This window comes from Microcaecilia unicolor, chromosome 1 (genome assembly GCF_901765095.1).
Source record: "Microcaecilia unicolor chromosome 1, aMicUni1.1, whole genome shotgun sequence".
NCBI lineage: Eukaryota > Metazoa > Chordata > Amphibia > Gymnophiona > Siphonopidae > Microcaecilia > Microcaecilia unicolor.
This window is the reverse complement of record NC_044031.1, coordinates 427,389,683-427,402,069: the sequence shown is the minus strand read 5'-3', so window position 1 is coordinate 427,402,069 and position 12,387 is coordinate 427,389,683. Positions and strand designations below refer to the sequence as shown.

Sequence of the window (12,387 nt, the reverse complement as noted above, 5' to 3'; positions counted from 1 at the left end):
AAGTATAATTACAAGATACAGGTGAGGTAATCTCAAATGGTAAAAGCAATGTGCTTTCTATGTGTACCATGCTAGAAACGCCCACTATAAGAAGTTGAGAAATGGCTTACATTAAATCGTTTGTTTTCTTGGGCACGAGGCTGGAGAGATGAGCATAGGAAGGAAAGGAGATGGCATGCTTGTTTACTCTCTACCACTCAAAACATATTACAGTTTCACACTTCTCTCTGAACTACTAGTTATTTTCTTTTATTCAAATAATTCTTCTGTGCTTAACTCAAACCTTGACAATTTTCCTTAGATCTAGGAGCCAACACAAAAACTCAGTAGCCAGCAGTATTAAGAGGGGAGATAATTTCTTATAGGGCCCGGAAGCGGAGGGTGAGGGATGGGGAAGTCCTTCATTAGGAAATAGAGACAACAATATGGCTTGGATTTGACAGAGAACTCAAGAAGGGCCCTCTTGACCTCCCAGGGAGAACTGAATGAATTGCTTCATCAAAGGGCGATCAAGTCCCAAGTGTATTATAAATTCCAATTGTTTCAGCTTGGAAACAAGGCTGGTAGATTAATGGCACGCTTGGAGAGAGGTAATAGGGGAACGTCGCATATTGTGGGTGGGTGGTATAGGTCGAGCAGAGATATTTCGACTCATTTCCGAAAGTTTTATGAGGCTCTCTATCAGGAACCAAGGGACGTGATGGATGATAGCCCATCTTTTAATACGTAAGGCCTGCTTGATAGGAAAGCGGGTGTTAATGTGTTCTTGGAAGGGAGATTCAGGCACTGGCGCAATAAATTTCATGAAATACTGCTGTGGGAGTGCTGGATGGCGAGGTCTTCTCCTCATAGACGTTGCCAATTTTTGGATACATGGGAGCCATATATACAGACCTTGTCCACAAAAGCTCGTAGTTTTATTTTTAATACATTTCCTTCTTAGGGTGGGGTTTTATTTAAGATTATAGGAATGTAGCTAAATGGAACTTTTGAGTTCATGGGCAGGGGGGGAGGGGGTAGAAATGTTAAAAGTTTAGTGGTATCTCATACTCTTTTGTACTTTTATGTATGCTCAGACAACTGGAGTAATGTTTACTCGGATCTTGGATGTATTTATGTTATTTTGTCATCAATATAAATGTTATTAAACATAGAAGCTGGGAGGGTTTTTTTTTGGGGGGGGGGGGAATGTATTACCTATTTGTTAGTGTTGTACCTCAGGAGGGTCACAAGAGTCTGGACCCTGTGAGGCAAATTCGCTGTTTAATATAATTAATATAAGGGAGGGAGGTCTAATCCAGTAAGGTTGTCTGCTGGTATGGGGGGATGGGGCATGTTATGGGATTATCATGCTTTTTCTTGTATAGTATCCGTTACTTGGGTTGCCCATCCTTATGTTTGCTCAAGGAAAGTGTTTCCAGTAATTAGATATGAACATTAAATCTTGAGGGGGGAGGTTATGGGATTGGGTAGGGTGAGGAGAAAAATGTTAAAACTCTGATGATGAGATTATTACTTTGCTCTTACTCAGATGCTTTTGTTTTCAATTCATTGTAAATTGAGCTTGTTGACTGTTTATTCTGTTTAGATTTTTGCTCCCACCTTTTTCAGTAGTAGCTCAAGGTGAGTTACAGTCAGGTACACTGGGCATTTCTCTGTCTCAGGAGGGCTCACAATCTAAGTTTGTACCTGAGGCAATGGAGGGTTAAGTGACTTCAATAAAATTGTTGAAACATAAGATAGACTTGGGAAAATCCACTACTTTTTTTCTAGGATAAGCAGCATAAAATGTATTGGACTGTTTTGGGATCTTGCCAGGCACTTGTAATCTGATGTTGGAAGCGGGATACTGGGCTTGATGGATCTTCGGTCTGTCCCGGTATGACAACACTTATTTTCTTATGTTTTTAACCTTGTCTAATTCTGCTATATCTTTTTTGAGACACAGTGACCAGAATTGAACACAATACTCAAGGTGATGTTGTACCACGGAGCGATACAGAAGCACTATAATATTCATGGTGTTACTGTGCATCCCTTTCCTAATAATGCCTAGCATCCTGTTTGCTTTTTGGCCACTGTCACTGCACACTGGGCAGAAGCTTTCAGCATATTGTCTACAATCCAGCTCATAATCGAAAGTGATCGCCGTCCATTTCCCGACAAAAATCGGGAGATGGCCGGCGATCTGGGAAAAGCGGCGAAATCGGTATAATCGAAAGCTGCTTTTTTTGACAGCATCGCCACTTTCCCATCGCCTCGCCGGCGAAAGTTCAAAGGAGCGTGTCGGCGGCGAAGCGAAGGTGGGACATGGGCGGGTATGGGTGTGACTACCAGATAGCCGGCTTTCGCCGATAATGGAAAACAAATACGGCGTTAAGCAGTATTTCGCCGGGTTTACTTGGTCCTTTTATTTTCACAACCAAGCCTCAAAAAGGTGCCCAAACTGACCACATGACCACCGGAAGGAAGCGGAGATGACCTCCCTGTACTCCCCCAGTGGTCACTAACCCCCTCACACCAAAAACCCCCACTTTAAACACTTTTTTTTCCAGCCTGTATGCCAGCCTCAAATGCCATACCCACCTCCATGACAGCAGAATGTGTTCTGTCCTCCGACAGCCTTTTCCTGCTTGTGATGTGGCTCTGGGGTGAGTGTGACACGTTTTCTGTTATTTGCACTGCAGAGTCACATCAGCAATGCATTGTGGTGGGTGTAGGTATTGGTAGTTGGTAGGCTCTACTCCCCTGGTGCTTTCCCCCTGCTTACTGGGTCAGAGTGTGCCCTGTTTTGTTTCCTGTTGTAGTTCATGCGGTAGTGGCCATTTTTGTAAGCCAGTTTTAGTTCCCTTTCCTGTGTTACCCACGTTAGAGAACGTAGTTCTTACCTTGAATGTTGCTGAAAGAGGGCATTGTACACCATTGTGCCAGCTCTGACCTACTGCTAATCTTAGTACCAGGGGACTCTTTGCCAGTGGGGCACAACCTCTGATCTGCAGTTAACTGTGAGTAAACGTGCTTATTCAAATAAAGGACTTTTTCAAAGAGATTAGTCTTCAGGTGTCAACTGGTGTGCCAAAGTTATACAGCAGCAATAAGTCCTAGAGGCTGTATGCAGGTCCCTGGAGCAGTTTTAGTGGGTGCAGTACATTTGTGGGTAGTGGGTTTTGGGGGGGGGGGGGGGGTTGGGGGCTCAGCTCCCAAAGTAAGGGAGCTATGCACGTGGGAGCTTTTCTGAAGTCCACCGCAGTGACCCCTAGGGAGCCCGGTTGGTGTCCTGCCATGTCAGGGGGGCCAGTGCACTAAAATGCTGGCTCCTCCCATGGCCAAATGCCTTGGATTTGGCCGGGGTTTGAGATGGCCGACATAACTTTCCATTATCGCTAAAAAACGAAGCCGCCCATCTCAAACCCCGGCCAAATCCAAGGCATTTGGCTGGCTGGAACCGTATTATCGAAACAAAAGATGGCCGGCCATCTTTTTCAAAAATACGGGTCTGGCCAGCTGTTTGCGGCACCGCTAAAATACACTGCCGGCCACGTATTTCGCCGGCGCCGTTCGATTATTCCCCTCCACGACACCTAGATTTTTTTCTTCAGTGCTGTCTCCTAACATGGACCCTAGCATCAGGTAACTATGATTTGGATTATTCTTCCCAATATGCACCACTTTGCATTTGTCCACGTTAAATTTCATCTGCCATTTGGATGCCCAATCTTGCAATTTCCTAAGGTCTTCCTGCAATCTTTCACAGTCCGCAATGGTTGAAGCAGCCTGCTATTGCTGCATAGAAAGAAGAGAAGAGGAAAGGTATTGGAATGCAGGGGGAGGACAAAGAGGGAGAGAGAGGTGCTGCATCTTGGGGAAGGGGGGCAACAAAGGAGACAGATGCTGCATCAGGGGAGGGGGCAAGGAGAGAGAGAGATGCTGGACAGGGAGGTCAGGTAGGGAAGAGAGAGATCCAACGAGAGAGGTAGAAGAGAGGAGGCCAGGAGAAGGAAAGAGGTGCTGGAGTGAGTTTGTGTGTGTGTGTGTGGGGGGGGGGGGGGGGGGGGGCCAAGAAAGGAGAGGGACATGCGTGGGATAAGCATAAAGGAATCCTGTGCAGAAGGAATGGATCCTCAGGAGCTTAGTCGAGATCGGGAGGCGGGGCTGGTGGTTGGGAGGTGGGGATAGTGCTGGGCAGACTTATACGGTCTGTGCCAGAGCCGGTGGTGGGAGGCGGGGCTGGTGGTTGGGAGGCGGGGATAGTGCTGGGCAGACTTATACGGTCTGTGCCAGAGCCGGTGGTTGGGAGGCGGGGCTGGTGGTTGGGAGGCGGGGATAGTGCTGGGCAGACTTATAAGGTCTGTGCCCTGAAGAGCACAGGTACAAATTAAAGTAGGGTATACACAAAAAGTAGCACATATGAGTTATCTTGTTGGGCAAACTGGATGGACCATGCAGGTCTTTTTCTGCCGTCATCTACTATGTTACTATGAGAGAGGTTGCAGGACCTGTGGGGAAATAGAACAGGACTGAGGGAAGAGACAGGGAGCAGTTGCTGGACACCTGGGGGGGGCAGAGAGAGGGGAATAAAGGGAGAGATGATGGCTAGGAGAGAGACAGGAGGGAAGAGAGAGAGAGATGCTGGCACGTGAGGGGGGGGGGGTTGAATAGGGACACAGATGGGTTATGTTGGACAGGGCAACAATAGGGATGCAGAAATGGGAGATGCTCAACATGGTGGGAAGACAGGGGTGATGCTGGGTCAGATAGGGCATACAGAGAGGGATGGTGGACATGGAGAGCAAAAAGTGCCAAATGGACAAGAAGACTCTGGCAAGACAGTTAAGAGAAGAAAGAGGAAACCAGAGACTAGAACCAACACAATAAGAAAAATATAATGACCAAACAACCAAAGTAGAAAAATAATGTTATTTTCTATTGATGTGCATCTGCCAGAACTATTTTCAGGCATGGCTGGGGCCCATAAGAAAAACCTCACTCATTGGCCTTCAATCTCCAGCATTGTGGTGGTAACTTAGCACCGGGATTGGCCACCCTTGGCGTCTCTGCAAAGGTGGTATATCAAATCCCAGCCCCTTTCAGCTCCCTAGTGCAGTGTTTTCCAAATCCGGTCCTGGAGTACCACTTGCCAGTCAGGTTTTCAAGATTTCCACAATAAATATGCATGAAAGAGATTTGCATATAATGGAGACAGTGCGTGCAAATCAAGTTCATGCATATTTATTGTGCATATCCTGAAAACATGACTGGCAAGGGGTACTCCAGGATGGAACTTGGGAAAAGCTGCTGTAGTAGTCTAGGAAAGCATACAGACAGGAGCAATGACCATTCACTCCTGCCTAATGTGGCTGCTTCTTCAAAATGGCAGCTGTTGCCTTTGGCAGCAGACTCATGGGGGAGGGGGGGGGGGTGAAATCAGAGGAGCTGAGGCTAGAGAATGACACGGGAATAGGGACCCACAGTAAACTGTGGTAAATCCGTGGTAACAAAAAAAATATATTGATATATTTACTGCAGGTGTGGGAACAATACTTTTCACCGCCCCATGGGAACAGTAAAAACCGTTGCTCTTGTGGTAACCGCCCCCCCCCCCCCAACAATTACAACTTCCAGGTCTCTGCATGTCTATGTCTTCTTCTTCCTCCCCCCACCCCGCCATGGTGTTTACCTTATGGAGCCAGCCAGGTCTACTCTGGGGCCTTTTCTCTGCTGGGTCCTACCTTCTGATGGAACTTCCTATTTTGCAAAAACAGGAATTTGCATCAGAAGGCAGGATCTGGCAGAGGGAAGGCCCTGAAGCAGGCCTGTGGGGATCGTTGCCAGCACGTGGCTCCATAAGGTAGACACCATGGCAGAAAGGGGAGGAGAGGAAGCCATGTGCTGGACCCATGGGGGGAGGGTGCTGGAGGGAAGGAAGAGAGGGACTGGAGATGGAAGGAAGGGAGAGAAGCACTGGACCCATGGGGAGGGCTGAAGGAAGAGAGTTGCTGCAGCCGTAGGAGGGGGGCTGCTGGAGGGAAGGTAGAGAGGTGCTGGAGATGTGAGAGGGGGGCTAAACCTGTGGAGGGGCTGCTTGAGGGAAGGGAGAGAGAGGTGCTGGACTTGCAGGGGGAGGGAGGGGAAGAAAGAGATGCTGAATGAAGGAGATGGAGGAAGAGGGAGTGAAAAACTGAACACACAGCAGAGGGAAGGAAGAGAGGGGAGAAGTTGGACACAGGGAGGTATACACAAATAGAGGAGAGATGATCTGTATAAAGGGAAAGTGCTGCAAGCAGACGGTATATGGAAACAGAGGGGCAATACTAGACATGGGAGGGGGTATATGGACACAGACGAAAGATGCTAGACATGGGGGAGAATAGGAACACAGAAGGAAGATGCTGGACTTGGGGGGAGGAGGCATTGGGTTGCAGATGAGTGATGCTGGACACAGAGGGAGGGGATAGGGACATAGAGTAGTGATGATGAATGTGGGGAGATGCTGAACAGGGAAGTATAAGGGACACAGAGAAGGAAGATGCTGTACATGGGAAAGATAGGGACAAAGAGGCGGAAGATGGATGATGAGCATGGAGAAAGAAGAAATATCAATGGGTAGGAGAGCCTGGCGAGTGAGTTAAGGGATGACAGAGGGAAACAGAAACCAGAGCATTGGACCAACATGATTTGAAAAAATAAAATGACCAGGCAACAAAAGGTAGAAAAACTAATTTTATTTTCTAGTTTGTAATTAGAATATCTCAAATTTGAAATGTGTACCCTGCCAGAGCTGGTGTTAGACATAGCTGGGACTCAGGGCAGAAATTTGGGAGGGAACCCCAAAGCCCACTATTAGCTTCCAGCAGGCCTATAGGGCTCTCTCTGCCAGGAGGGCAGTTGTCCTAGTTGCACTTCCCCAACACTATCCCTAGTATGTGTGATGTTTATATTTTGCAAAGTATAAGGGGAAATGCATCTCTTTCTTTGGTGTGGCTTCTTGGAATTTTGGTTTAATTTATATTTATCATTTTTGGTCAGCTATTATGCATTTGGCATTTGTGTTTTGTGTATGTGACGAAAGTATTCTGTTAGCATGAATTTTCTATGTAGTATTCTGTAGTAGTTTGGCTTGTTCAATTTTCCTGATAGTGGAAGGGAAATTTGTGAGGGGGTTGTGGGGAATGAGAGACAGGGATTTTGTTGATCTTTGTTCTGTACTGATTGTGATTTATAAAACAGCTGTGCAGGATATTGTTTCTTTTTATACTTTAATAAAATGATTCAAATATAACATCCTAACTGCTCGAGGCTTATGCAGACGGAGACAGAGAAGAGCTCACGGGGACAGAGTTAATGTCTGCGTGTTATTCTCTAGCTGAGGACCCTCTTTGTAGTTATGCGAGTCCCAGCCGATATTCAGTCACGTCCCGCATAACTGTCTTATGCAGGCCCCAGCTGAATATTGGCTTGGACCCACATAGGCCCCCAGCTACCAATGTTGTTTCAATTAACCCTGGATATGCAATATCAGTGCCCAGACATGGCCTGACATTGAATAGTTGGGGCTAATTCTGCCCAGGGAAGAAGAGCTTATTCTCTTTATCAGGAATATAAAACCGTTGATCTTGGCCATCTAAAGGCTAGACTCGGATGTCTCAGCCAGAGGAGATCCCATATCCAGGTATCAGATGTATGAAAAAGCATTTGGAGTATGGGGGGGGGGGGGGGGGCTACAACCACCCAGGAATATAGATCACTGTCTTTCATGGTCCATCTGAGGGCTACTCAGAGATCAAGTCTTAGAATATAAGGGTCACCAGCTTCCCTCTGACAAAAAAACCTACTTACTAGAAATATGACAGCAGGCAAGGGCCAAATGGCCCATTCAGTCTTCCACAGTAACTACTAACGCCTCCTTTTCCTAAGGGATCCCACATGCCTGTCCCACGTTTCCTTAAATTCTGACACAGTCTTAGTCTCCATTACCTCCACCAGGAGTCCATTCCACACATCCAGCACCCTTTTCATGAAGGCTTACTTTCTTACATTCCTCCTAAGCATATTTCCTCTCAACTTCTTCCTATGCCCTCCCATTCCAGGGTTTTCCTTCATTTGAAAAAGGCTCACCTCCTGTACATTGATGCCATGGAGGTATTTAAACACCAGTTTCCTGGACAACGGAATGATTTTCCATGAGCTACTGAGCGGTGATGGTGTCCACCTTTCAAGGAAGGGATGAAGTGTCTTCAGTACCAGACTGGCTAATGTACTAAAGAGGGCTTTAAACTAAATTTGCTGGGGATGGGTGAGAAAAGCCCTATAGTTATTAATAAACCTCAGGAAGGTGAGCCATCAAATACCCTTATAGAAAGTGAAAAAAAAGGTAACATCTGGAATGCCCGTAGTATGGGAAACAAATTTCCAGATCTAAAGGCTGCAATGATAGAAACTGACTTGGATTTAGTGATGGGCATTTGGATTTAGTGATGGGCACGGAGACGTGGTTCACAGAGAACCATGACTGGGATATAGCTATACCTGGTTATAATCTATTCGGGAAGGACAGGGTAGAAAAAAAGGGTGGAGGAGTGGCATTATATGTTAAGAATAATATTAAAGTGACAGAACTGCAAGACGTATGGGGTAAGGAAGAAGCAATGTGGGTTAAACTGGCAAGAGGAAAATGAAAATATATTTATGTAATATACAGGTCACCTTCACAGTCAGAAGAATTGGACAGAGACTTAATTGAAGACATTCACAAGATAGCTAGGAAAGGAGAAGTACTACTGATGGGTGGTTTTTAATATCCCGGCACTGAATATTGGGGGCTGAACTAGCTGGTGACAGTAGGTGTTTAAAAAATGCTCACCCCTGCCGTCTGAATATTGTGGAGGAATATGTCCATAGCTTCAAAGGTAGAGCAAGTCTGTGGTTGCTTTGGGAACAGCTATTTCCCTCCTGCTCCGCTACAGACTGCCCTTTTAGTTGCCCTCCTCTCTTCCAGTAGCTTTTGAACCCTCCCCTTTCTTTTCCTCATTGGAGGCTTTTATCAAGGACTGCGTTTCCCATCCTGCCCACAGGATCATTCCCTCCAGCTTGCTTTGTCCTTTACCCTTCTCCCACCTCATTCTCTTGTCATTCTCTCAGGTAAGGGCTGGTTCTTACATTACTTCCAGGGCTTGGCTGCCTGCCCTCAGCATAGCCCTCGCCCATGGCTTTTAAAATCTTAACCCATAGATTGTAGTAGTAGTAGTAGTAGTAGTAGATTCACTTTTGAGGCTTCCCCTTAATCCTGGGATTCCCAAGGTCAGTATCCTCCCCCCTCAGGCCAGGCCAAATGCACTGGCTGACACACACAGGCTTGCCGTGACTTTCCTGCGGTGCATTTCCTCCCTTTTTACCCCCAGACATAACTGTAACCAGAGGTGGAATAAAGAGAGAGAAAAAGGAGAGGGAGTGTGACTAATTCAGATCCCAATCTGACAAGGCAGTCTGGGAAGAGACTGCACTGAGGCCCCAATGATCAAATCCCCTGCGCTGTTCCAAAAAGCGTTGGAAAATTAGCGCTAGAACAGTGCGGGGGGATTAAAGCCCTCATGATCAAACCTAATAGCATGCAAATTTATGCACATTATTTGTTTTGATTGTTGGGGGCCTGTTGCAGGAGGACTGTGCCTGGGCATGCGCCCAAGGCACAATCCTCTCACAGAAGTTGTTTGACAGGTCCAGGGAGTAAAAAAAAAAAAAAGCCCAGACCTGTCAAACAGGAATAGGAGGTCCCCTCCCCGCCACGCACACAAGAGGCTGGAGCCTCCCTACTGCCCTGGCAGCCCAGTGGCCTTCCCTCCCAGACACAAGGGCACAAGGGGGACCTCTAGCCCCCTTAACCTCCCTGACACCAAAAAACTGACCCTGGTGGCCCAGTGGGCAACCCTACCCCCACCCGTCCTGGTGGCCTAGTGCCCCCCAAGTCTCCCCCCGGTACCTTTAGAAGGGAGAAAGGAGTAGCACTCCCTCCTCCTGGGGCGCTTCCTTCAAAATGGCGGTGCACTGGGCGGGGCTTCAATACCATTTCCCTTATATGGTATTGAAGCTCTGCCCGGTGGATCCCAGGATGCGCAGGGCAGGGTGCCACCGTTTTGAAGGAGGCACCCCAGGAGGAAGGAGTGCTACTCTTTTCTCAAGGTACCGGGGGGGGGGGGGGAGGGGAGGGTTTGGGAGGCACTAGGCCACCAGGGCGGGTGGAGGTAGGTTTGCCCACTGGGCCACCAGGGTCAGTCTTCTGGTGTTGGCGGGGGGGGGGGGGGCCCACCAGACTTCCAATCCCCCTGTGCCCTTGTGTTGGGGGGGGGGGGGTCAGGGAGCTGGAGGTCCACCACATCTCCACCCCCCCGTGACCAGAGGGCAAAGGCCACTGGGTCACTAGGGAAACTGTCCAGGGGGTCCACTGAACCCCAGGTCTGAGGTGGCAGCCCAGGATGACAGTGACAGCCCAAGCTGCCTGGCTTGAGCGGGAAGGGGGGAAGGGAGGAGTTTTAACAATGCCAGTTCCAAGTTGGCATAGGGTTAAGGCGCTATTCCACCTATATGATCAGAGCGCTGTGCTTCATACGAGTGGAATACCACAGAGCTCATTTAAATATCATTTTAATGAGCACTGCGGTATTCCCTGGTGCAGGTGTTGTTTGCTGTGCCAGACCCCTCTGATCATATGTGCACTGATAAATGTGAGCACTAGTCCAGTGCTAATGGTCTCTAGCGCCCGCATTTAACTATGATCATTGGGGCCTGAGGGCTTTTTCTTTTTCCAAAAACTTTAATTGGCTGGCACTCAGAAAGCTTACGTCTGAGAGTAGGGGAGGACACAGTAGGCACAGCAGCCACAAATCCCCACAAGGATCACAGAAGGGGTGCAGGGGAAGAGAACCAACACCCCTGGCCTCAGCCAGTACTAGCTCTCTAGTCTGTCCCCAACAGGAGGGAGGGAGGGGAAATCAACTCCAAAGGACTGCAGGCCTATAGCGCCCCAGACATGTTCTATGATTCAACAAGAATCTGGGGCTACAGCCTTCCTGGGAGTGGTCTACCTCGGCCTACTATTAGTTGTTGCATCAGGGCCAGGTGTGTGCACCATCTGCTGAAGCCAGAGTAATACTGAAGAGCTGAACGCATTACTAACCCACTATAAGGGAAGTGGTCAGCTCTGAGCTTTTTTTTCTGGCTCTATCTGCTGGCAGAGGAGCATAATCCACTTGTCTGGACTGGTCTGGCATGAACAATAAGGAATAATACTTATTAGTAAACAATATATCATATACACTGCAAACAACCGTAATAAGGATTTGAGTATTACCTTCCTGTAAATTTCTAGCAGATGCCAGCAGTAAAGTCATTGCAAGGTCTGCAGTTGCATTGCTAACTTCCAGTGGGGTATTGGTAACTTTTACTCCAAAGCTAGAGATCAGGTCCAGGGCCAAATGATCCACTCCAGCTCCTGCACTTGCAATCACTTTCAGATTAGGCAGATTCTGAAGGAGTTCTCGATCAATACAAGGTTCAGCGCACCACATAAAAATCGCTCTTATTTTTTCACTGAAGTGCTGTTGATTTTCTGTAAACTCCTGCATGGTGACTAGAATGAAATGCGTCTTCAGAAATGGCAAATGATCTTCCACAATACCACTTGGGTCTCCAATTCTTTGTACTAGGACAACAGGCAACTCATCCATGCTTGCACAGACCAGGCCACAGCCAAATTCTGACTGGGCTACAGAGAATGACTTGAATTCCTAAAATAAAACAGAGGAAGGAAATGAAAATTTTGCTATGCCAAATTTCTCAGTACATTTAAATTCACCCTTGTCAAGTTAAGGTCATTTTTAAGAGACCCACTAGTTCCTAGTGACACTGGTAAGTAGTGCTAAACTGTACAGTGCTGCCTACCAGTATTATTAGGAGCTTGGTACTGGAGCAGGGATGCGGTAACAACATACTTCCTCCTGCTGTCCAGGTAGGGGGGAATGCCAGAGAATGGGCAGGATATTATAGGCTGCAAGGTGGTTTGATTTTACTGATATGAAAAACAGGGGCATAGCCAGACAACAGATTTTGGGTGGGCCTAGGCAAGAAGTGGGTGGACACCAAGTGTTCTCCCCCCCCCCCACTAACCACCACCAAAAAATATCTCAGCTGGTGGGAAAACACATCTTTCCACCTTGGCAGTCTGCAGCAGGCATGTGCTGAAAAATGAGCATGCTCAGGTGCCAGTATTGTGGAGAGTAGCGTTTTCGTTGCCATCAGGGGGAAGTCTTCAGCTGGCCGATCTTGGGATCCTCACCAGCTACCGCTAAATGTGTGCTACTGTTGAATGGGTCTGAGCCCTAAATGGGTGGGCCA

The 12,387-nt window shown here is 47.6% G+C and overlaps 1 protein-coding gene across 3 annotated transcripts in view; it reads right to left on the bottom strand.

Moving 5' to 3' along the window:
- The window catches only part of LOC115475927 (glyoxylate/hydroxypyruvate reductase B-like), a 95,572-nt gene that overhangs the window by 52,136 nt on the left and 31,049 nt on the right, over positions 1 to 12,387 (bottom strand). For all 3 annotated transcript variants that reach the window (XR_003943122.1, XR_003943123.1, XM_030212006.1), the window contains exon 3: positions 11,345 to 11,780. Coding sequence is in view for 1 of the 3 variants with exons in the window: in XM_030212006.1 (XP_030067866.1) it covers positions 11,345 to 11,720 (376 nt within the window). In the remaining 2 variants the exon portion in view is untranslated. The remainder of the gene's footprint in view (positions 1 to 11,344; positions 11,781 to 12,387) is intronic.